Source organism: Melanerpes formicivorus, unplaced genomic scaffold (assembly GCF_026170545.1).
Source record: "Melanerpes formicivorus ecotype bairdi unplaced genomic scaffold, bMelFor1.0.p_v2 SCAF_5, whole genome shotgun sequence".
Lineage (NCBI taxonomy): Eukaryota > Metazoa > Chordata > Aves > Piciformes > Picidae > Melanerpes > Melanerpes formicivorus.
The window spans coordinates 36,420,525-36,446,756 of NW_027142357.1; the positions used below are offsets into that span (position 1 = coordinate 36,420,525).

The following is a 26,232-nucleotide window of genomic DNA, read 5'->3' on the forward strand; positions in this document are numbered from 1 at the left end:
ATCAGTATTTTTTACTGGGATGAACTCCAACAGTGTTAATCATCTTAATTTTAGCCACGATGCATCACTTTGTAGGAATAAAACACAAGGAATGGCAAAAATTTTTTGGTGGTAATAAAATCTTATTCTTCTCATTTGGAAATATGAACTTATGTTCCTGAGATGAAATTTTAGCCACTGATGCAAGACAGGATTTTAAGTTAACAACACCAGCCTCTTTTTTCCTCATTTTGAAACTAATGACAAATTTGAGGATATCAAGAAATACTTCTTTTCAGTTTTCAGCACACTTTCTGGCTGAAGTTTTTAAAACTGCAGAGTGGAATCAGAGATGTGGCAAATTCATTGGGAAATCAAAGAAATAAGTAAGGTTGCTTTGACTCTCCCAGAGTTTGGACTGGAAGCAAATTAATGTCGGATGTAGTGAGATTCTGTTCTCCATAGGTAGCAAAAGTTGAGGTGCTAAAAAAATGAAGACAGGGAGTTTTGGAGTTTTTCTGCTACTTGAGTGGGGGTGCTGGTTGATGGTAGGCTGAACATGAGCCTGCAATGTGCCCAGACAGCCAAGAGGGCCAATGGCATCCTGGCCTGCATCAAGAACAGTGTGGCCAGCAGGAGCAGGGGAGGTCATTCTGTCCCTGTACACCGAGTACTGTGTCCAGTTCTGGGCTCCTCAGCTTAGGAGGGATGTTGACTTGCTGGAACGAGTCCAGAGAAGGGCAACAAAGTTGGTGAGGGGTTTGGAACACAAGCCCTATGAGGAGAGGCTGAGGGAGCTGGGGTTGCTTAGCCTGGAGAGGAGGAGACTCAGGGGTGACCTTATTGCTGTCTGCAACTACCTAAAGGGAGGTTGTAGACAGACAGATGTTGGTCTCTTCTCCCAGGCAGCCAGCACCAGAACAAGAGGACACAGTCTCAGGCTGTGCCCACGGGAGGTTTAGGCTGGATGTTAGGAAGAAGTTCTATACAGAGAGAGTGATTGCCCATTGGAATGGGCTGCCTGGGGAGGTGGTGGAGTCACCATCATTGGAGGTGTTCAGGGGGAGACTTGATGGGGTGCTTGGTGCCATGGTTTAGTTGTTTAGGTGGGTTGGATTGTTTAATGGGTTGGACGCGATGATCTTGAAGGTCTCTTCCAACCTGGTCTGGTCTATTCTATTCTAGCAGCTAGATAATGTTTGTGGAGTGAAGGAAAAAAAAATCCACAGAGCTTTAATAAACTCACTGCAGTGATTGTGCAAAGAAAGATTTCAGTGAAATTTCTTTCTTTGATGATTTGTTCATAGTATGAAAAGAAAGTGATAGACAAAATGAGCCAAGCACCAACTGACCATTTTGAATGTAGTGAGTTTAAATTGTTTGGGTAAGCAATTGTAGGCAAATAAAAGGCAAATAAAGGCAGAAATCATTGTTAATTCCTCTTAAAAGCAAAATTGTGTTTTCTGCTCAATGATCTTCCTGGTTTTGTTTTGCTAGAAAGATGTTAAACAGAGTGTACAAAAGGAAATTATATCTTTAATTAAAATATCCTGCTGAATGCTTCAGCCCCTCCTAGTGAAATAGATCTTTAGAGCTTAGGAGGTGTCTTTTTCTGTAGCTCCCATTTCAGGAGCCTGATGGCCACAGGGCCCCCTGGCTGGGGTGAGCTGCTTGCCCTGGGGCACCCCAAAACCCCCAAAGCCATAGTCTTCCCACAGTCTCCCAAAGAGTCTTTTCCATCATTTACCAGTCCTCAGCATGCAAAATTTAGAAGAACCCATCAAATACGGTCCATTGCTGGAGAGGAGGAAGCAGCTAATTGTGTCCAGTTGGGCAGGGGAGGGCTGCCATGGGTCTTGCTGGCAGCGTGCTGCTGGGGGGTTTCCTCTTCCCTTGCTCTGACCCCCGGTGAACCGCAAGCATTTCTTACCTTGCCTTTCCTCTCCGCTGGTAGGATATTTTTCCACCTCCTAATGCATCTGATTCTGTGATGGCTGAATGCACAGTCATGTGGATAAGAGCTTTTCTGTTACAAACTCCCCAGGTCCAGGGGATTAGACTTGGAAAAGGAAGAAGTCTTAAAATTGGTTTAAATGGATTTTAAAATGGAATTCAATAGGTCAGAGCAAGAGAATAGCGTTGCAAAGGTAAGAGAGCCTGCTAAGGTATCCATCAGTAGCTTTTTCAGGTGTGTCTGCTTTTAATTTCTGTTTGCTAAAATGCTTTGGGAAACCTTGCCCCACAGACAGGGAGGGTGAGAGTGATTAGAGGCATGCCTTAAACCCAGCTGCAGTGCAGTTAATTAAAAAGTGCGTGCCTAAAGGAGCTGGGAGAAGAATCTGGCTGAATATTGCAGCCTCCCCACTGCTCAGGGGTGTTTGCTCCCCGCCAGACTCCCCTACATTCAAGGCTGCAGCTGAACAACTGCAATCCAAACAGGAGAGCTCCACTGCAACATCTTATCTCTTTCCTTTTCAGTGAGCCAGCAATTACTGCTGTCTGGTCGCATGTGGGTGCCCTTATTACCCAGACCTTTCAGCTGCCTCTCAAATCCACACCTATTGAAAGTCAAGGCAGAAATTTTATCCACAGCGCATTCTTCTGCATCCCATTGCATAGGGGCTTTCTATTTTCTTTTTTTTTTTTCTTTTCCCCCTGGTTTTCTTTTTAATTGGAACCATTATTCTAATTGAAACATTTTGAGTGAAAACAGTCCTGGAAGTAAATGGACAGCAAAGGGAGACGGAAATGGAATTGCTGTAACTTTAATGAATATATTCAGTTTTATTATTTCAAAAGTAGTAGCATAATTGCTTTTTCCATTCAGTGGCTGGAGAAGTTTTCCACCAATAATAAATAGGATTTTAATGGAAATGGTAGAAATGGTTATGGACAGTAATAGCCACTAGAGTGTTTGCAGTTTTCAAATTAGATGCACATAATTGGTCATAAAAAGAAAATTTCATTTGTTAAGAATCTCTGGAAACATATTGAATGTGTAATGTTGGGAGTGGTGCTGCCATAGGAATTATTTTCTTGTCATACTTAATAATCAAGATGTAGTCAAGTATTTAAATGCACTGCATAAATGAATAACGTATTTGGAAAACATACAAAACTGTGGTTAAAAGCTGTGTTTGAAAATACCTCTGACTGCATCACTGAGCAATTTCATCCATGGCATCCAAGTAGTCTTCCCAATTAATTGCTCTACTTAGAGGTTTGACTGGTGGAAAATGAAGGAGGAATACTGACAGATCAAAAATCTTCTTTTCTTTCTTCCTGTCTCTTGAGTCTCCTTCACCATGTTCCTGTCTTCTCCCCTCGCCTAGGCCAGATGGTGCGTGGGCGCTCGGTGGTCCTGCAGGCAGCAGGTGAGGGCAGACCCTGCCCAGAGCAGCTCACCCAGCACAGGAGCTGTCCAGTGAAGCCCTGCTACAGCTGGCAGCTGGGCCCATGGTCTCCCTGCAGAGTCCAGGTATGACTTTCTCCAGCATCCTCTAAGGGCTTATGGGGTTCCCCACAGCTGGAGCCACTGACAAAACTCATCATTACTTGGCAGAATTGATAGAGGCCACCGTTGGTGGGTCAGAGGTGTCTCTGTAGCCATCGAAGGCACTAGTAAGATCCGTAGGAAAGCAGGGCAAGTTCAGGAGTGGTAAACCTCTGCACCTCATCTTCCAGCCATCAGCAGTGATTTATTGCAATATGGGTTCAAGTACCGTGAGCTTATAGAGGTATTAAAGGAGATTTACAGAGTAAATGTGCTTGAGTGGGCATAGTCGTGGTGACCTATAGTTTAATTGTATAAAATAACTCTAACAAGAAAATAGATAAGCTAGATTTCAAGAGAGCTTAGCCTTTTTTATCTTTTTTTATTTGCCTTTTTTCTCCCCCATTTTTTTCACACTACTGTGTAGCAGGCCTTTCTCCACAAGGTCTTTTGGTGCAGCAGTGTGAGTTATTGCATGAACTGAACTGCTGGTGTGTACTTTCTCCTTCGCTTGGCTATCTTTTTAATGATCTAAAACTGGCTGGATTCACCTTGTGACATGCCAAACCTACACCCAGCACCTCTGCTCAACTCTGGAACCATAATTTTTTCACTTGCATTAGACTGAAATTGATTTTTTTTTCCCCCCTGTCTTTGCTTCTTCTTCTCTGCTTATCTTTTATATCACATTTCCAGTATTAAAAGATATTAATCAATAACCCCGTTTAAGCAGAGGTGAATCTTTTGCAAGGAAATTTCTTGGGCCGGGTGAGGTCCACACAGGCTGCTTAAAGCTGGTGAAGGCAGAAGTGTGGCTGGGGAGGAAGAAAGCTCTGTCCAGTCCCAGGGGATGTCACCTCTGCCCAGATCTGTGGCTGCTTTTCTATATTATACTGTCTAGGAGACAGAAGCTACTGATGCTCAGAAAGACACATCCCTGGAATTCTCTGCTCTGCCCTCTACCATGCTGTGAATGCCTTGAATACCTGTGTGGTTTCTAGATGTAGTAGAGGGATGTTGTGGTTTTAGGCTATGCCTTTAAAATTTAGTGGATGCTGTGGGTGGCAGAACAGATACCCAGAATTTTCCCAGGTTATCACAAATGAAATCCAGAATGTGACATTCTTTGCACAGTCCAAGATCAGAGAGAAAGAAATATAATTATACTCAATATAATGAACAGCTTATTGCAACTGGGGGTGTAAATATGGTGCTTGCATGTGCTGCACTCAGTATTTATTTATCTATAACATAAATATAAGAAAATTATAACATCAGCTGATATTTTGCCCAGCTAACATAAACAAATTCTCTTAAATATTAGGGAAGAGACCTTCAACTGCAGGAGCTAACGTAGCTGGTAAAAGAATTAGTAGGGAAGCTGAATTAATGCGCTGGCATACTCCGGATAAATAACACATCGTGCAGATTAAACGTGCACACATCCAGAACCCAGCTAAATTTCAGCTCAAAGCAAGCAATCCCAGCCTGCCCTCACCCAGATACCATCCCACACTTTCAGTGAGGTAGAGCCTGCTTCTCTCCTTAAATTACTCTGATGTAGTTTCTCTAGGCTTTGCTTTGGAGAGGAGCCATTTTATTCATGTTCACTTCTTTTTAATGAGGTACTTAGGAATTAAATGTAGTTCATAAATACAGGGTGATTTATTCCTGTGCTTTCCTGACAAAGAATCTTAAGCTTACTTACTAAAGAATGCTTGCAGAAGTCCTATTTTCGAGGAAGCCTTTTGAAATAAGGTAAATGCATTCTATGGTGAGACCCAAATGCACATTGTGACAGTGCCTTCCTGTAAGAGTATAAACAGGGCAATAAATTATAAGGCTAAAATATTTCTTCCACGTATTCTGAGATAACTGAGGCTTCATTTCTTAATTGTAGAAGGACTGTGTTATGCTAAATTGACTTCATATGAATGATGAGAGGTGTCTGCATGTGCAGGATTGGGGCCTGCTAAGTATTGTGACTCGCTGATTTTCACAGTGTGGACATCAGTGCATTGCTGTCTAGGTAGCTGCACATGTCACAGGCACGCCTCTGGCTAGCATGGGGCCCTTCTGCTGCATTCAGAGCGATGCAGAACTTGGGAAATGGTCAGTGCACCTCATCTTAAAGGGTCACATTTCATTAATCATTTTCCTACTGGGGTTGAAATGTTTGACCCTGATTAGCTTATAAAAAAATTAATTAACAATTAGCAGTGGCTGACGCTGTTCGAAATTTTTCCATCAGAGGAATGTAAGTGAAATAGCTAGGCATTATCAAGCCCTGGCTGCCTAGCATTCACAAGAAGACTGAGAACCCCTCCTTTCTAAAGTGTTTTAAAAGCACTCCTTTAAATGTGGTCACACAATGCTTCCTCATTAGAGAAAAATTTTATCTGATTAAACACTCATCAGCCTATGAAAGCATTGCCCAATCAACTCACCTAAAAGAATTGTGAACACATGTGAACCCCAGGAAAGCTGGAGAGGGAAAACTTTTCTTTAAGGCACATCTGAGCAAAGCATCTCATTAAGACTGTTAACTCCTGTTTTGGTAGTGTGTTATATGTGCAAAGCATTGAAGAGAAATTTTGTGTAGACGGTGCCATATATTAATGCATTGGTCAGTTCAGAAGATCCCTGGCTGTCAAACACAATCCTGGTGTGAACCTTCTCCTTATTTTTCTGGTGGTTGGTTGCAGTGAGAGGTAGAGATTCTGAGTGGATGCTCTGGAATGGCTTGGTACCCTCAGGCAGTAGTTAGGGAACCCAGGGTGGGTTCTGCATCCTCCTTAGGGTTACCATATGTGGTTGGTTAATGCCCGTTCTGAAAAGAAAGAAAACAGGGGGGAGGGCTTGCAGGTGCTTTGCCCTCCCTGCAGGGCATTTTCTCCCCTGGGAAACAGTCTGTTCCACTCCCCCCTCCCTGCCTAGCTAGGGTATAAAAAGCAGGACATTGCAGTCATTAGGGATCCTTTTGGCTCCTGCCTCTCCTGGATGAGAGCTACTGCGGCTGCCTTCCTGCTCTTCTGCCACGTGGTTGGTCCTGATCCTTCTCCCTGCTGCCTCCGTGCCTCTTCAGAGAGAGAGACTGGTTTTTTATTCCTGTTTTTTTTTCCCCCTCCCATCCATCCTTGTTCCTTGCCCTTGTGAACCTTACCTGTTATTGTTATATATATATTGTTTAAAGAAAACTCTTAACCTCTCTACTTCCAGGCCAACTCTGAATTATTGCTTGGTGGCTTTGCTCCTTCCCTTTGCTTTTTTTTTCCTTCCCTCTCTGTTGGGAGGGAGGAGGGGGGAGCAGGGGAGAGATTCTCAGCCTTGCCCCCATCTGAGCCCTTAACTCCCAGTTAAGGCTCAAACCACTACACCACAGAAATTTTTGCAGCCAAATGGAAGGAATCCCCTCAGGAAGTCAAATCCCCACAGATTCCCTGTGAGGAGCTCGTGACACAAGAGGCAAATCCTGGTTCCAGGCAAACCTCAGATGATCACATCTTCCAAGGAGATGTACTTACAATACAGATTTGATCCCCTAAATTCTGAATCTGTTGTCATTTCCCTGGCAGTTCTCCCCTGATCAGCAGCTCTCCTCTGCATCCTTGGTGTGCCATTACTGCAGTGAACTTCCACTGACTCCACGCTTATTAATTAGGTCTTCAAATGTATAATTCTGGGGACATGAATAATTTTGAAGATTATGAAGCAGTATTCCTGCCCTGCCTATGACCTTACCAAATATTCAAAAATAAGAAAAAGAAAAAAAATCTCCTACTGTAAATATCAGAATAATAGTTTTATCTTTTAAGGATGTTCAACTGATTGTAAAAACACATTGCTGGTCTTGAAAGCAAGCAAGCAAGTGGGAGCCACTGTTAAAGAGAGGACTTTTATCTTTGGAATTGTTTCAGAGTCTATGGTTTATAGTTGCCTTTATTTTAAGCATTGGAAAACAGGAATGTATTTCCAGTGTGGCCTAAAAGAATGAAGAGTGTTGCATGTGGACTTTTATAGTGGATACTCTGTACCTCCCCTCCCCCCCCCCCCCCAAAAAAGTACTTTTTTCACTATTTATATTTATTAGACGTACAATATGTATTACATATTTTTATCTCAGTATTCATATAGCTATTTTTATATTGGTACTTCAGTATTGCATATGGAAGAATATTGAATATGGAAGAATAAGTACCTTCTGAAGAACTTTTTGTATGTGTGTTATGCCCTGTCATTTAGTTATTCCTGGAGCCCCTTAGAGCTGCGGTTTGATTAGTGCTCATTTCCCCTGTGACTTTTCTCCACACCATCCTCTGTTCCCACCAGCCATTTCTAACAGCTCTAACCCAACTGACAGCTACATGAGTTATTCACACGCCATTAATCTCAGACCACGACAGAGGTTTCAGTGGTGAAACAGTAATTTAGAACAGTAAGTTACATACTGACTACAGCGAAACACAGTGTTAGAAACTTGGAATCTGGCTGCACGTAGTAAATCTACACAAATACTTCTCTAAGATGCTTTTGATTAGCAATGGCTCTGAATCCAGCTAGTTATGCTCTTATTTCCTTTTCATTGTGGGTCTGCAACAGAAGAGGAGAGAATGAAAGCGCTGCCAGGTGTGTGCAGGAGAGCAGTTCTTGAGATTCCTGCTAGCAAACCCACTGCTGAATGAATGCACTCGGTGGGAGCCATTCTGTTCTGCAGTTTAAGTCCATTATTTTAAAAGAATCCTTTAGTTCTATAAAAGCAACATTCCATCCTTCTTCTTGAGCTTTATTTACTGGGTTTTGTAAAGTGCCATTCCCACAAGGCTTCAGGCGTGTGTTCATAAAGCATCACATGGATTTGAGGTGTGCACCTCAAACCACATTGCAGCTCTCTTTTTCAGACAAGAATGAAACCATTCCAGCCTGCAGGAATAGCTTCAGTGCTACAGCTCTTACAGCAGCCTCAGCCCCTGATCACTGCTTTAGCCAAACAATATTGATTTTCTGGTAAAGGAATTCTTCTTCAATCTATAGTTTGGTGCATGGCTACGTATTTGAGAATTAGGCTGATGAATGTGGAGTGGCTCAGATGGAGCCTTCTACTGCTTGTTCTTAAGGGACTCAGTTCTAACAGGTGATGGCTGACTTTGGGTGGTGTTCAGGCAGGGTATGTGACACGATCAGTGATCTCTGTCTACTCCAGAACCAATATCTCCTTTTAATAAATTACGGGGGCTGCCAAGTATGCAATTACCCTTGCAGTCTAATTAAGTGTGCTGCTGCAGGGTTTAAAACTTGTAAGTGCTTATATTGGTCTGTACCATCAAAGCAGGTGAGTGGAAATGTCTGTTCTTTATGGGCAGGCTCTACTCTGGGCCTCTTTAGAGAAGCCAAATATTTCTATGTTCATGTAACTGGACACTAATTAAGAATCAGTAAATTCACTAGCTCTAGTAAAAGGCACGAGGGGCTGACCCCAGAGACATATTTTACAGTATCCACCTCTTCTTCAGCTCTGGTTGTGATACACCTTTCTGTGTAGCTCTGCCCTACCTCTGAGCTTGTGTAGAGACGTGTACAGGGGCAATCTTCATCAGTCTTCCCCTAACTGGGGATGCTATTGCAGTCCAAAGACTAAATTTATGTCTTTGAAGTCTTCTAAGGTGGAATCAATGGTGTTTCTTCTGTCATCTGCTAGCATCAATGATACGTGCCTCTGTTCCCTCCTGACATTTTGTAGGGTGGACAGTGTGGAGATGGATTGCAAGTCCGCAACCTCACGTGTGTGGTGCATGATGCATCTGTGCCTGCTACATCCAAACCAGTAGAAAATGCATTATGTGGTGAGCTGCCACTGAAAGAGAGCGTGCTGCAGTTACCGTGCTCTGTGCCTTGCCCAGGTAATGTCTTCAGGAAGTCACAGTGCATTTCTGCCTCTGACAGCTGCCTGCAATGGAGATGCTTCCATAGTTCTGAGTACTGTCAGCCGTCATAGTGAGAATTTGTACATCAGCAGATCAGGTAAATGCTCAATCTGCTGTTTCTAGATCACCTGAAAAATACTTCATTTGGCTCGTGAGGAAATGAGATTCCCCATGAAGCAGAAAATCTGAATATTGTAGTCCACTGGGTGATAAAACTGGAGATGTTTCACTATTATGACTGTGGTATGCTGAGGTTGTCCTTATCCTTTAAGGTTGATTCCTTTTGAAAACCTGTGCTTTTATCTTTCAACATGCAGGTGACTGCCACCTGACAGAATGGTCAGAGTGGAGCTCCTGTGAGCTCACCTGCATCAATGGCAGAAGCTTTGAGACAACAGGTCGCCAGTCCCGATCCAGGGCATTTATTGTTCAGTCTCCTGAGAACCAGGAAAGCTGCTCTGGGCAAGTGATGGAAACACAGCCTTGCTCAGGTAGTGTGGCCACAGTGCTGCTTCTTCTCATTCATGAGTTTATTCTCTTGGTTTTCTTGCAAGGTGAAGGCTAACTGGTATTGGTATTGCAGGAGGGAAGTGTTATGACTACCTGTGGAAAACCAGCCTTTGGCGAGACAACGTACGCACAGTGTGGTGTCAGCGCTCAGATGGAATAAATGTCACAGGTATGTCTAAAAATTGCCTTGCACAGCTATGAATGAAAAGTCTGCATCCAGGGTTTGCTGCTTCTGCACTGGTTTCTCAGCAGGAAGTTGGACAGACTTCCTAACTCCTCCAGAATTTCAGTTCAGATTTGTGTGTAGGAAAGACAGATGGGAGCTCACCACCCTTGCTGTCAGGTTAACAGCACATATGTATTTCATGAGAGTATTTGGATGAGTTGCTCCTACTGCTGGGTTGGCCACAGGAAGAAATGAGTGAACACAGACTGAAAGGGCTGTCTGGGCTGGCTTCCACAGCTGTTAGTGCAACCTTCCTATAACTGTGAAAAACAGAAGAGGACATCACACGCATGGTAGAGAGCCCAAATTCTGTACCTCTTCTATTCAACACATAGGAATCTCAAATCACTCAATCTGTGAGATTCCTGCTGCTGCTGTGACCTACAAATTCTGCCTGTGCAGGATGAAAAAGGAAATTCATGGTCAGCAGTTTGAAGCTCCAGGAGAGATTGACAAAGGCAGTAGGGCTTGCACATCTGTAGCATCTCTCTCACTATGCTTGGGAGGAATGAGAAAAGAATAGAAATTATAATGCAGATGTTCTTATCTAGTTCTATTTATAATGACTAGTTAAGATAATAACAAAAGTTTTACATACAAAGGTTGCTGAGTAGTTTAAGAACTCATTAACATGTTTTTATTCCTATAGAAGCACAGACTTTCCCAAGTGAGGATGGGCAAAGGCGTTATGTGGATTATGTCTTCTTTTGTAGATAAGACATTAATGAGGACATAGAAGATCTGCATCTAATTCCTGATTCTGTCCCCAGCTTCTTATGTGGCCTGTGGCAAAGTCCTTAAATCTGTATATCTCTGTTCTCTATTAACAAGATGGGTATGATAATAATTCCCTGCCTTGTTAAGGCAAATTAATTAATGAAATGCCTACAGATATTATGCTAATATGCTCAATAGACTGGTATTTAACTATATAAAATAAGCAAGCAAGCACTTTTTATACTGTGGTGATCCAAGTCAAAAGCATTTTGAAACATGCCCTTGAAGGCACTCAGCATTTTCTTTTTCCAGGAGGATGTGCTCTTCGGACAAAACCTGCAGAAGTTCGGCACTGCAGCCCCGCATGCAGAAAACCTTTCTCTTACTGCACGCAGGTAACTGCTCACTGCAGAAGATCCTTGAGAAATTAACATCACAAAATCTTTTCAATTAGCCTCTCTGCCTTACATACATTCCAGGACATAGAAAATAGTTTAGCGTGTCCATGGTACCACCTCGAGGAACCTGTGGGAAGTGCAGTCTGAAAGGAAAGTAAATCTGCGCAAGCACGTGGTGGGGTACTGAATGTGGTGGTACACGTTTGGGGTTGCTCTGTGAAGAGCTTTGGGAACCTTGTGGTTTAATTTTCACTGGATGCTATTGTTCACCATGAGAGTGGTGAAACCCTGGAATGGGTTGTCCAGGGAGGTGGTTGAGGCCCCGTCCCTGGAGACCAGGCTGGATGAGGCTCTGGGCAGGCTGATCTAGTGTGGGGTGTCCCTGCCCATGGCAGAGGGGTTGGAACTAGATGATCCTTGTGTTCCCTTCCAACCCTGACTGATACTATGATACTATCATATTATGATACTATGATACTATCATACTATGATACTATGATACTATGACTGTTTCAAAGTTCTGTAAAAGAGGAGGTAAGAGTATGCCCTGTCCTGCTGCTCCATGGACAGGCCCAGCAAGCATAGGGGAGCTGTGGCAGCATGATCACACCAATCTCCATACTAGCTTCTAAAGCAAAATCTGCAAGTGATCTTTTGTTGCTGAAATGTTGAGCATGTGCAGTATTTGCTGAATTGTGGAGCCACTGCCACAAACACAAGCCCAGAGATTACAAATAAATGTCCTTTATGTAGTGCCAAACTCCAGAGCAAGAACTTCCCAAAATGCCATATCCATGTCACAGTATCACAGTATCACAGTATAACTTAGGTTGGAAAGGACCTCGAGGATCATCGAGTCCAACCTATCAACACAGACCCCATGACTAGACCATGGCACCAAGTGCCAGGTCCAATGTCAGCACTGTGCTGGAACCCTTAAAGTAGCCAGAGGCAGTTAGGGTTTAGCTATTTATATTTTTTAAACAGCCTCCACAGCACTCAGCTTCAGCTGAGGACCTTCTCATGGTTCCTAATTTCTATTATCATGGAAACTAGCTCCTGGGCAGTTGAATGTGGCTCAGAGGATGCCTACAAGTGTGCTCAGAGCCTACAGCAACATAAGCATGATGGGTAAGCACGAAGTCATTAGCTATAAAAACTCTTACAACTTCACTGTTTGTCAAACAAAAAAGCTAAGGATCGTGTCTGTCAACAAGTGGGAAGTGTTGTGGCAATAGAACTGATGTCAGGAGTTAAATTCTTATCACGGAGATTGTAAATTGCCTGTGTGGATTGTAACTGAAGGCATCAGACCCTCAGACAGGCATTTCAGTTAGAGGATAATTAGCAAAGAAAAACGATCTAAAAAAGCTTGTGTAAGGTAGAAATGGAGTGACTGTTTAACAAACCACAGCCTTCTAAAAACCTCCTTGAAACTGCTTAGACTGATGCAGATCAGTGAATATTTGGCTGTGAGAAAGCAAGCTTTGTTTCAGATAGCCTTGTGAAATACTGGAGTGGAAACACATGGGGTGGGATTGGGTCTGAAGTGGAATTGTTTCTTGTTCATCTCTTCCAGTACCCAGGAGGGTCGGTGGGAAACCTGTTATTGACAGGAGGAGTTTGGATCAAGCCACATGCCTGTTGTCAAACCTGTTAAGATGCAAATGTTTGTATGTTGGGCTTTTCTGTCATTTCTGACTCTTCAACCAATTCCCCAAATACATTTTAAGCTTTTGAGCTGAAACAGGTTTGCTGACCCTGGCTCCTGGCTTGTTTGGTTTGGGGGTGTTTAAGTTCCACATATAGGATTTACCTTGCAGTTTCTTCGTAGTTTGCCTACAGTTTGCACTGTTCCATGAGAGGATACTGTTTGGTTTGATACTGAGTTCCCTTTTATCACCTAGAGAGGAGTCTGCGGATGTGAGCGAGGATATACAGAAATAATGAGATCAAATGGCGTCCTGGATTACTGCATGAAGGTACCAGGTTTAGAAGATAAGAAAGCTGATGTTAAGACCATTGCTGGAAAAAATAAACCTGTCAACTCCAAAATGCACGACATTTTCAAAGGATGGTCTATTCAACCTTTTAATCCAGGTGAAAAACTTAAATATGAATGGAATAAATTGTCCTTACAAGTTTCTAAGGAAGAAAGATACAAGCTTTGTAGATCATAACATCAGAGATTGTGTCTGGGAGCTGCAGAGCCGCCTCCCAGTTTCTAACTCGCATGCCATCTTTCATTCCTTTGTGACTATACAGGGTAATCACAATCTCTTATGTTGAGAGATAGCAAAGACAGAATGAAGCAATGATTATTTGCAAAAGGATGCTCGTGTGATTTTGGGGGGATGCTTAGAACCACTATCTGATAATGTTTCTAGAAGTGACACGTTTGCATCAGGAAAGATACTGATCACTTGCACTTCAGAAGACTCAGAGCAGAAAGTGCTTGAGATTTCATTAAAGAAAACATTGGCTGTTTCTTGCCGTGTTTCAGAAGTATGTGAAAAAGAGAAACGGGGCAGAAAGTGTGGAGTTTAGAGCTTTAAGTGTTGACCTTAAGACATTTTACAAAACCCTACAAAAAGCAGGAAGCCTGCTGTGCTTCCCACGTGGGACTTCCACACTACAGAATGCATCCCAGTTGGAACCGCGTACTGGCTGTGCCCAGGCTGGTCCACAGGACCGGTGCTGTACCTGTAATAGCTGATTACCATTTTGATTGGTTTTCTGCAAGATCAGTTTCTTTAAAAATTAATTCCTAAAATGCAAATAGGGCTGTAAAATGGGAGTCAGAGGTGTCAGGTGCATCAAGTTTTACTGCAATGTATTAGTTCTCCCTTTATTCTGCAATACTGGCGGTGCACTCTTCCCCCTTTGCTGTTCCCTGGCGCTGCATTTGTTTCCTATTAGTTTCTAATGAACAGGAGACTTCAGAAAACAGGCCGGAAAAGGTTCTGTTGCAGGATTCAGGGAGCCATAATTCTGTCTGATATATGTGATCACACTTTGAATGTTACATTTACATATTTGATTTGCATGCAGCAGTTAACCTTTGCGTTGACAGTCTCTGAGCTCTCAGAGCTCGGTCCAAAGCCTTTTAAAGTTGGCTGGTTTTCGATCAGACCCATCATCCAGATGCCCACGCAGTTCACCAGCAGTTTCAGTCACAGGTTTGGGGTTAATTGCCTTTTTGTCAGCATCTGTGGCCCTCTGTAGGCTGCCTCACTTAGGTGTCATGTCTTCAGCTGGTACCTTTACAGGGTTAGAAAAAGAGAGGTGTAGGTAGATACTGAAATCCTCTCTTTTTCAACTGGCGTTCGAGGCTGCAGCCTTGAGAGCTTCTGGTGGGCTTGACCTCAGTGCAGCATTTGTGAGCCAGTTCTCCCCCAGGGATTACAAGACTACCAGAAAGAAGGACTAAGAAGCTTTTACAGAACATGGTGTTATTTAATTTTAGGGTAGAAATGTTACAGAAACAATACTCAGGAAAGGAATAAACGTCCTCCACATATGCTAAGTGTATCATCAACCCCGTGGCACCCAGCAGCTACTCTCCAGCCTGTATGTGCCCTTGAGACCCCAGCTCAAGGCTAGTGCTCTTCAAATCACTCCCCTTTGTCTAACTTCTTGACAACATATGTAATTACTCCCCTTAAACAGGCTCTCAGGCTTACAAGTCTGGGGGGATGCAATTACTGCTAGCTGAGCATGAAACCCCTGTTACCTACCGGTTACACTCTTGATAGTGGGTCTGTGGTGAATGCTCCCTGTATGGATGGCATTTACCACCCTTCAGTGCCATGGTCCTTGACATTTGTGTATGTCTAAGGACTTATATCTGTCACTACAAGTGTACATGCCTTTCTCCAGTTAATTTGTAGTTTCCCTTCCCATTTACAGTTTGGAACACAGATTTTATTACTATTTAATGAGGCTGTTCTTTTAAATGCTCTACAGGAGCACACAGAACTGGTTTCAAATTAGGCTGTGTGTTTCCTTTCATTACCACACTGAGAGGCTAGAGTGGAGGTACAGAAACTTTTTATCAAGTTGAGAGACAATTTAAATAACTTCATTTAAATTGAGATGATCCAGTGTTGGGGAGGGAGAGTGTAGCTGCCTTCATAGCAGATATGGTGGGATGACAGTCCCTTTTCAGGACTACTAAATATTTCTTGGTCTTCTTCACTTGAGAAAGCAACAAATTTCATGCCCAGACTTGAGGGAAAATAAAAAACCCAACACAAAGCCGAAACCAAACCAAACAAACAAACAAAACCACCAAACCCAGAGCTGATGGAGCTCTTCTCACATGGGAGATAGGCTATAAGCATTTGGAGGAGAAAAGAAAATCTCTGAGAGGTACTCAGCTTTTCCACAGATCCTGAAAGGGAAAAGGAAAAGGAAAAAAAAAAAAGAAAGAAAGGGAATCTGATTAAATGTTAATGTTTCCCTTTGAAAAAATTAATCATTCCAACATAAAATGTAAAACAGGCTCAGTGATTGTCTGAGAAGTAGCTCTCTTCTTGCATGACTGAGTTTGAAATGGCCTCTGTCAACTATGTCTGTGGCCACTGCGTAGGTTCGTTTTCCTGCCTCCAGTATGTATTAACAGCTCTGCTGATGTGAATCAGCTCAGACTGCTGCTGCATAGGAAAAAATACCATCACTTCTTCCCACCAGGAAAACTGGACAGCCAGAACTGAGCAAGAAACAGGAATATTGATCTTTTAAAATGATTATTATTATTAATGCAAAGCTTGTAACTGAGGACCTGTCCAAGCAATGCAGTTCGAGACTTTCTATCGGAAGGAAATGTTTCAACATGCTTAAGCTCACATGTACCTGGAAGGGGTTCCAGCAAGAGTTGCAGAGTCATTGCAACCCAAACAGCCCTGTCAAGAGTTTTACCTTTTCTTAAAGCTAGTTATGCCTCCTTCTCCTGTGGCCCAATTCAAAATCTCTTGCACAACTTTATCCCTCTTTTACAAAGTGTATTCTTGTTTTTATTCTAAGCCGAATTTATTCCCATTTATGGCTCAAACATTCTTCAGCTCTTAAGTAGCTTGTTCACTTGAGCTTGCTGGTGTTCACCCCAGCTGACTTCCAGTTACAGAGAACAATCCCATCCCTTCTTAGTCCTCTTTCCTTTTTCTTTACCTGCATTTGTATCTGGGTCAGCTCAGCATTGAACTGCCTTTGCCAGGGACTTCTGAGTGAATGTACTGCAGTCATCGTAGAATCACAGAATGTTAGGGGCTGGAAGGGACCTCAAGAGATCATGTAGTCCAACCCCCCTGCCAGAGCAGGATCACCTCTACCAGATCACACAGGTACTCATCCATAATCATAGAATGGTTTGACTTGGAATGGACTCTAAAGATCACCTAGTTCCAGTGCCCCTTGCAATAGACCAGGTTGCTCAAAGCCCCGTGCAGCCTGGCCTTGAACAATCCCAGGGAGGGAACATCCACAACATCTCTGAGCAGCCTGTTCCAAGTGTATCACTACCCTCATAGTGAAGAATTTCTTCCTTAGATCTATTTTAAATCTGCCCTCTGTACGTTTGAAACCATTACCCCTTGTCTTGTCACTACATGTCCTTGTAGAAAGTCCCTCTCCAGCTTTCTTGTAGGCTCCCTTTATGAAGCAAGGCTGCTATATTGAAGCCTATTGTTAGGCTGAAAAGCCCTAACTTTCTCAGATTGTTTTCATAGTAGAGGCATTCTATCTCTCTGATCATCTTCATGATCAGACTCTGGACTCACTCCAACAGGGCTATGTCCTTTCTGTGTTGGCAACCCCCAGATCTGGACACACTACTCCAGGTGGGGTCTCACAAGAGAAGAATAAGGGAGAATCACCTCCCTCAACCTGCTGGCCATGCTTCTTTTGATGCAGGCCAGGATATGGTTGGCTTTCTGGGCTGCAAACACATATTGCTGGGTCGTGTTGAGGCTCTTGTGAACCAGCAACCCCAGGTCCTTCCTCTCATGGTTGCTCTCAATCCATCTCTGCGCAGCCTGCATTTGTGCTAATTGCCCCAATCAAGGTGCAGCCAGAAAGGAGGTGATGGAATAATATTGCTTTGGAAAACTGAAACAGAGAGTTCATTAGTTTTTATTGAGAGAAATCTACACTACTTACCAAAGTCCAGATTTTGGGTTTAGAATTATTTTTACAGGGTTTTTTCTATCAAAAAAGTGGGCCTTATGGATTCTTCTCAGCCAGGCCTTGCAGTGTTTCCCATCAATAATACTACTTGTTTTGCTTGTCTGCTTTCTCTTTACTTAAGCTCTTAATAATTTTTGTATTTTACACTAAAGCTTTTTATTCTCCCCTTTTCTCCCTCTGTCCTTTTCTTCATCTTCCAACAGATGGCAAACTAAAGATGTGGGTGTATGGAGTATCAGCTGGTGGGTTCCTCATCATAGTTTTCCTCATTTTCACGTCCTACCTGATGTGGTGAGTATGGATGTGTTTGTCCTTAAATAAAAGCTTTGACTTAAACAACTGATAATGTATCACAACACTCTGTGCTGCAGGGCCTTCATCCTCAAGGCTTTAGGCAGGGATGGAGCTTGGATTACTTAACTGCCTTCGCTTGGCCCCTACCTCAGAGTAATTTAAAGCTCTCGGAATTGTAACTGTTAACAGAAGAAATTGTGAAGTAGTATGGTGGCCATGCAGGGAAATAATTGGGGTTTTTGTTATCAATAGGCCCTTATATTTATTCAGAGTTCTGCTGGGATTAGGAAGGGTTTTTTTTACTGTATTCTTTAAAAAAAAAAAAGAAAAAAGATAAAGTGAAACTGAAAAAAGGCAAAGAGGCTGTTTGGATCGAGGAGCTGGCTTCCACTCAAGGAAAGGCTAAATAGAATAGGGGCATTCAGTTGGAAAATGATGTTTGATGTGGGAATACAATAGAGATCTATGAAATCATGAATGGAGCAGAAAAGGGCACTAGGGAATTTTTATTTCCCACAATATAAGAAGTAGGAGGCACCTGATGAAATGGTCGTTTAAAATAAACAAAGGATTCTCTTTTTCACGCAGTGCATTATTAACCTTGTGAGCTCACTGCTGCCAGGGACTGTGCATGCCAGGAAGATAAATGGATTCAAAGATGGCATAACAGTTCACAGGAGATTGGGTCCCTTGGTGTTAATTGTGGTTTTCTGGATGTTTGCTCCAGCTCAGGAAATCCCTAAATAGGTTTTTGCAGTGAACACGTCAGGTGGAAACACGTCCTGTGCCTACAGCTGCTGTTCCCAGCCGCTGTTAGAGATAGGGTAGTGAGTATATCGAAGCCCTGGTCTACACCACTGCGTCACTGGTGCTTGGCTTTACTGGTAGGGAAGATGTCTACCCTCCTGCAAAGCAGCAATCACCCCAGGAAGGTGTGGTAGACCTGGCAGAACAGAGTTAGTGTTGTTCTCTCTGATTTGAATATTTGCAAAGGTGCTGCCACTGATGCCCCTTGGAGAATACAGAGGGAGCAGTGACCATCATCCATCTGTTCTGCGATGCCCACATCTGTCCCTGAGGACCACACAGCTGGTCTGGGCTTTATAAATCTTGATGGTGCTGCTGTCCCAACCCCTGCCAGACCAAGGCAAGCAGCCAGAGAGTCACAATGGTGACCTGACAGCATCATTGCCTGCATTCACCCAAAATAAAATCACGTTACTCTCTCTCACTCTCTTAGTCTTTCTCTCAGTCTCTGTCTTCAATTAGAAGCTTAAATACCAGGGTTTGGATGCTGCTTAGGAGATGCAGCTTCCTTATTTTCCAAGTCGCATCGCTGACATTTCTCTGTGGCTGCACAGTGGAGCATACAGAGGACTTTAAAAATAACATTATATAGTTCTCCATCACTTAAGGCTGGGGAGGAAGTGTATTTTGCAGTATAATTATTGTTGCTTCAATACCATGTCAAAGGAGGAAAAAAAATGAGAATACCCCACTCCTAGACAGTTGTTTCCATCTCTCTGCGAGGTATTCCTCGTGTTGTCAGCTGTGAGAAGACATGGGAGACAAATACACTTTATTTCCTCTCCAGATGAAGAGCACAGCTGGCTGCCCATTTTCAGCAGGCTGTGTGTCCATATCACACACGTAATAGCACTCAAGCAGGTCCAGGTGGTTTTTCTTGGAAGCAGTCACTGTACCGCGGTGTCACCTAGTTGGGAAAATGAAATTGCCAGCGTGGGAAGTGGATTTCTTTTTTACTTTGCTTGAAGCTTGGGTTTTGATGATGTTTCTGAGCTTATGACAACTTATAATTTTGCCTGCTGAAATATTTCTCTTTTCCTTGCAGCAAAAAAACAAAGCAGCATCAAAGCACTCCTCCACAGCAGAAGCCTCTAACCTTAGCCTACGACGGAGACGTTGACATGTAACATAAAAAACAAATCCAAATGTAGACATCAACTGCCTTAACTGCTTTCTTTTTTGGAACTCTTCCGACTTCTCAGTTTTTTGAGGAATCTCTCGATGTGTAATATACTGGGCAGAAGTATTGCAAGCTTAACATTTTGCCACCTCTTTGTTAGGGGGGGGAAAAACCCACAACAAACAAAAAACCACCAAAATTGAGTCAAAGACTTGGATCTTGTGAAACTTTTCTGAAGAAACAAGAAAATCCATCTCTTCCTGTTGAGCAATGGGAATGAAAATAATTACAAGAGAGTCTACAGACATCAAAAGGAATTAGTGAAAAAGAAGGAGGGGGGAAAAAAAAAACCAACAAAAAAAAAAAGGCATGACAATCCTGAGGAAAATGTGACATGTACTGTAAATGACAAGTTTGACACAGCATCATTATGCACTATATTAGTGCAGGTTCTTTATTCTTCACATGTTTCAGCAATGAGTTTTTCTAGTGTTTACATTTCGTTCAAAGACTTCAAAAACCAGATCATGTATTTTGAGAAACACCAGGAAGAATGAGTTTGAAGTGTCTGAAGTTATCAGGGTTTTTAAAGTTTCTTCCTTCTTATCCTGTTTTCTAGTCTGGAATATGATTTCGCTTCATTTCCACCTACAGGACAGAAGAAGGAGCGCTGTGGGGGAAAAAAAACAAAGCATACAGAGGTGGTTTCTTAACCAAGGATATTTTTTAAAGAGTGGAGTAGATAGGTGTTTTGATGAATGGCTAGAGGAGCTGGTTGTTCAGAAAGCATTTTCAGTCCAATCAAACCCATGTAGATACATTGAGGCCAGTTTCAATTGTTAGTTCGTTTCACTTAATACAAACTCTGCTTTTGTATTTCAATTTTCTTATCTGAAATCTTTATAAATTCTTTTTTTGGATTTAATTACCTGACCTCATTTAATGGGCATCCAAACACAAATGCGGTTTGTAGAGGGTCTTGCTTTTTTTAAATGTTTGAAAAAACCACTGAGAAGTTAGGTGTTGTGAACATCTGGGAACATTTGAAGAGGGTAAGTGTTTATAATAGTGTGTGTTGCAAGTAAGAAAGTGCCATCTTGTGGTATTGACTTGTATTTATAAGCAAATAAAATGCTAAAGGGAGTGAGAAAATTGCTTCTGGTCTGTGGAATTAAATGTGTGTAAACAACATTTGTTATTAGTCTTTTCCTGTGTCTGAGATTGGACTTGAATTTCAAACGATTCTGGGGCTTTTTGTGTTGTAGTGATTAGTGGAAGAACTATCACAGACAAGTCCAGGTCGAGAGAGCAATTACAGATCTGGAGAATGCTTGGTCTCATTTTTTGCTCACTGCAGCTGCTTATTCCAATGATTAGAAAGATGAGAAGTTAACAAAAAAATTAGTATCAGCATGGCACCTAAGGGGGTCCCTCATATTCTGCAGTTACTTCAGAGTAGACCTCCAGATATCCCTTCCAACCCCTACCATTCTGTTATTCTGTGGCACAACAGAAGGACATAGGCAGGGCTGAAGGTAGTGCTCACCTTGTTCTGATGATATTCACAGCTTTGTAAAGGGATTGAAGAGAGGAGAGGAGAAGAAGAAGAGAAGAAGAAGAAGAAGAAGAGAAGAGAAGAGAAGAGAAGAGAAGAGAAGAGAAGAGAAGAGAAGAGAAGAGAAGAGAAGAGAAGAGAAGAGAAGAGAAGAGAAGAGAAGAGAAGAGAAGAGAAGAGAAGAGAAGAGAAGAGAAGAGAAGAGAAGAGAAGAGAAGAGAAGAGAAGAGAAGAGAAGAGAAGAGAAGAGAAGAGAAGAGAAGAGAAGAGAAGAGAAGAGAAGAGAAGAGAAGAGAAGAGAAGAGAAGAGAAGAGAAGAATTAACCAGGTTGGAAGAGACCTCCGAGATCATCGAGGCCAACCTATCACCCAACACCATCAAATCAACTAAACCATGGCACCGAGCACCCCAGCCAGTCTCTTCCTAAACACCTCCAGTGATGGTGACTCCACCACCTCCCTGGGCAGCACATTCCAATGGCCAATCACTCTTTCTACATATTATATATAATTTCAATATTAGAGTTCTATTGAAAAAATTATGGAGGTGCAGACAGTTTTTCTTCCTCAGGCCAAGATCCCACCTGTCCAGCATTTCTCCTGCAGCACTGAATTGAGATGATATTGCGTAATCAAACAAGGTCAGGAATGTGCTCTCCTCTTTCTGCATTTAAAAGGAGAAAAAGAAAAGAAAAGTCTGATGAAATTGTGAGGGAAAATTCCATCACTTTTTTCTGGCCCTGGAGATGGTCTCTTCCTTGCTGCATTAGAGCTATAATCATGTATGAAACAGGATTTGATGTTCCCCAGCAGCACAGGGACCTAAATCTTTTTTTAATGGTGCCCTGTACTGAACCTTTGAGTAACACAGACTAGGTAACTTAGACTAGATCTTAGGAATAAGTTCTTCAGTACAAGGGTGGTGAGACCCTGGAATAGGTTGCCTAGAGTGGTTGTGGATGCCCCCTCCCTGGAGGTGTCTAAGGTCGGATTGGATGAGGCTTTGGGCAGCCAAGTCTAGTTTAGAGGTGTCCCTGTCCATGGCAGAGGGGGTTGTAGCAGATAGTCTCTGAGGTCTCTTCCAGCCTAAGCCATTCTATGATTCTATGAATATGTATAGAGTAAGAGTTACAAGGGGAGTACTGATCTAATGCTATTAGGAAGAACACTGTCAAGTCTTAGTATATTTTGCCTGCAGTCTATGACGTGAGTAGAATGGTGCTCACTGAATAATGAAGCAATAAACTCCATCAAGCAAGCTGTTTTAAAAGGCATGAGGGTGGAAAAGTTGGTGTAATAATGACAAAAAGTACAGCTGAACACGTAGTCATTGCCCTCAAGAATGGGGGAAATTACAGTCCCAGCTATGATGTCCAGCACAGGAGATGTGGGCTGTATGGTGAGCTGCCCAGGGGAGAGGAGCTCCAGCTACAACACTGAAAGTATGTTTGTACTGAGCAGATGGAGCCAGCATTGTGCTTCAGTTTGGTGGCCTTCCTGTAGCTTTTGTCCACTTGTGCTATAGCTCCTTCTGGCCAAAGCCTTGCAGGGTCTCCAGGGGGACTGGCCATGGTTCATACTGGAGCTGGTCAACTGGCTGTGGGCTGTGCAGGGTGCATGCTGCCAAGGGACAAGATCTGCTGCAGAGCTACTGCAGTTCAGTAAAGGGAATGAAGGCACCAATTTGACTTAGATATTAGGCTAGACACAAGGAAGGCAATTTTAGTGATGAGACTGATAAAACACTGGAACACGTTGCTCAGAGAGGTGTCCAGAGAAGGGCAACGAGGCTGGTGAGAGATCTCGAGCACAAGCCCTATGAGGAGAGGCTGAGGGAGCTAGGGTTGTTTAGCCTGGAGAAGAGAAGGCTCTCTACAACTACCTGAAGGGAGGTTGTAGACAGGTGGGGGTTGGTCTCTTCTCCCAAGCAACCAGAACAAGAGGACATAGTCTCAAGCTGTGCCAGGGGAAGTTTAGGCTCGAGGTGAGGAGAAAGTTCTTCACAGAGAGAGTTGTTAGCCATTGGAATGTGCTGCCCAGGGAGGTGGTGGAGTCACTGTCCCTGGAGGTGTTCAAGAGAGGATTGGACATGGCACTTGAAGCCATGGTTTAGTTAGTCATGAGGTGTTGGGTGACAGGTTGGACTTAATCTCTGAGGTCTTTTCCAACCTTATTGATTCTATGATTGATGTCCCATACCTGGAGATACTTAAGGCCAGGCTGTACGGGGCTCTGAGCAACCTGGTCTAGTTGAGGATGTCTATGCTCAGTGCAGGGGGGTTGGTTGGACTAGATGACCTTTAAAGGTCCTTTCCAACTCAAACCATTGTAATTCTATGACTTTGTTTAATACAGTAAAATACAACAGAAGGGAAGGCTCCCAAGGCTGCCTTTAGAGGCAGCTGTTGCAAGCTGTGTGCTGTGCCTCCTGGCATACACATGCACCCTGTGTATGCTCATGGTCCAGCTTGGACAGCGTGGTGATGCAAATGTCACAATGTAATTGCATTTATTTGATAATTTGGGCTTGAATTAAGCTGTTAAATTAAACCAAGGAACTGGTGACCCTGCAGGGTCCAGGAGGCTGAGAATGCAGCATAAGGCAAAGGAAGGAATTGGTTGTTTAGACAGATACCAATATTTATTGCTGTTTGTAAGAGCCATGGATATCCTGCTGGGAGAGATGCCCAGCCCCCTGTGGGAGCACTGAAAATCAATTCCTACCTGTCAGAGTCCAAAATCAGTCATGATGTGGAAGAGGGATTACTCCCAATTCTTGTCTGTGTGGGGTTTCTACATGTTGTGCTGAAGAAGCTGATGCTGACCACTGCCAAAGACAGGAGAGAGACCATGGTCCTGTTCTGGAAGTAATTCCCCAGCTAGGCCATCCCATCAAGGCTCTCATGTGATTGTGAGTAAAAGTATCTGAGGGTGAAGATTTTGCCAAATGGCAGTGTCTGGGTAGTTAATAACCAGGTAATGAAAGAGTCTGCATTTTGTCATCTTTGTCTCAACACTTGGTTTCACTGTCCACTGCCAGGTATCTCCTACTTCCATGCCACAGCTGTAAAACATGCAACTTGGGAACTTTCTGGAGCACTTTCTCTCCATTCAAAGACTCTTTAACACACAGCAGCAAAACAAAATAGCAGGAACTCAAGTAAGACACTAAAGAAAACAAATTGCCAAGAGGTACTGAAGTATTGCATACCTACAGCATTGCTGCAGCCAGGGCGGTTGAGCTCAGAGATGGGATATTTGCATGCACAGGTACCGTGTTTACACACATCAGTGTGCCTTAAACACTTTTGTGTGAGGGCTGTTAAATCAAACCGCATTTTTTTCCCTGCAGAAATATCCTAAAGTTGTGGGGAGCTTTCACTCTGGTAGGGCTGGATCCCGTCTGTACTCCTCTCCCTTCCGGCAACCACATCAGAAGTGTCACCGAACACTTGAACTTCAGGTGCCAGAGTCAAGAACAAAGGCTGTGATCGTCTTCGCTTTGGAAGCTGAGCGGTGTTAAAGGTTCTTACAAGATAAAGCAGTTAAAGACTTGTAAATTAGCTTGTGCTTGTATTCTTCTGCGGCAGAGAAGAACCTTATTGCATGGTCTTCTTTGCTTAAGTGCACTTACATTCATGGACAGTTTCACCAGGAAATGAAGAAAATACTATCTTGGCGGGGGGGGGGGGGGGGGGGGAGGAAGGAAAATCGCTTGAGCACTTCTACTTTGGATTAGTCCTGATAAGTATGAAGTTATTATTAGAGATCAGAGCACTTGCTGCTAAGGTGGCATAGCTGGCTTCTGGAAAGACTTTTTTTCCTCTTATTGTTTTTTTTCTTCCCTTCTAAATATATAACTTAATTTGCACTTACAAATGGAAGGAGAAATGCAGTTTAAATATAATTTCAGGGCTTGTTTTCAATTGGGAGGCAGTAACACGGTTTAAGCAAAAAAAAAAAACTGTTCTAACTCAGGACCTTTTGAAAGATGGATCGGGATACCTGATATATTAACGTGCCTCAGGACAGATTACAGTTCTGTCTGGTTTAAAATGTAATTTAAATGAATTAACTTCCAGATCTTACAGCTGTGACATGCACCTGTCCTAGGCAGGGGCTTGATTTATGTTGCCTTTATGAAGACGTATCTGTGTGCATACTATTACGTGCCATCAATATGCATGGCTCCTGGAGCCACGACCTGACAGGTGACTCTGTTACTGTCACTTAACTGCTGACATGACTTGTGCTGCTGGCCCTGCCATTAAGCTGTTGTGATCTGACATGACATAGCTCATAACACCACAGGCCTCCTGCTTCTGTTAATCTTGGAAGACAAAGAGTCACAGGGCATTCTGCACCTGTGGGGAAGGGCATCTTCCCATGTTGTGGCAGTCACCCCTGCCCAGTGCAGCTGTGCACATGGGAGTGTTACCATTCAAGAGGGATTTAAGGTTATTGATTAAACAGCAGTGGGAATTGCTCCTCAGGGCCTCCTCCAGTGACAAGGTTCCACATCAGGTATAATAATCTCACCGTTTTCCTGCCCTGGACTGTGGCAAACTGCCTTTTTGTTGGATCTAGTGAGGTTTGTGAGGGTTTCTGCACTGAGGAGACTCAGGGGAGACCTTATTGCTCTCTACAACTCCCTGAAGGGAGGTTGTAGCCAGGAGGGGCTTGGTCTCTTCTCCCAGGCAACCAGCACCAGAACAAGAGGACACAGTCTCAAGCTGCACCAGGGGAAGTTTAGGCTTGAGGTGATGAGAAAGTTCTTCCCAGAGAGAGTTGTTAGCCATTGGAATGTGCTGCCCAGGGAGGTGGTGGGGTCACTGTCCCTGGAGGTGTTCAAGAGGGGATTGGATGTGGCACTTGGTGCCATGGTTTAGTAGTCATGAGGTCTTGGGTGACACTCCCTACAACTACCTGAAAAGAGGTTGGAGTGAGGAGAGGGCCAGCCTCTTCTCCTTGGTGTCAAGTGACAGGACTAGAGGAAATGGTTACAAGCTGCACCAAGGAGGTTCAGGCT

At 43.2% G+C, this 26,232-nt stretch overlaps 1 protein-coding gene across 1 annotated transcript in view; it reads left to right on the forward strand.

The window, feature by feature from the left end:
* THSD7B (thrombospondin type 1 domain containing 7B) overlaps positions 1-20,824 on the forward strand; it is a 304,792-nt gene extending 283,968 nt beyond the window's left edge. Inside the window, exons 21-28 of the mRNA XM_068139154.1 lie at positions 3,312-3,457; positions 9,210-9,369; positions 9,711-9,884; positions 9,977-10,072; positions 11,159-11,241; positions 13,152-13,344; positions 17,631-17,718; positions 19,574-20,824. Of these exons, the coding sequence (XP_067995255.1) occupies positions 3,312-3,457; positions 9,210-9,369; positions 9,711-9,884; positions 9,977-10,072; positions 11,159-11,241; positions 13,152-13,344; positions 17,631-17,718; positions 19,574-19,655 (1,022 nt within the window). The 3' untranslated portion in view covers positions 19,656-20,824. The remainder of the gene's footprint in view (positions 1-3,311; positions 3,458-9,209; positions 9,370-9,710; positions 9,885-9,976; positions 10,073-11,158; positions 11,242-13,151; positions 13,345-17,630; positions 17,719-19,573) is intronic.
* The last annotated feature ends 5,408 nt before the right edge of the window (positions 20,825-26,232 follow it).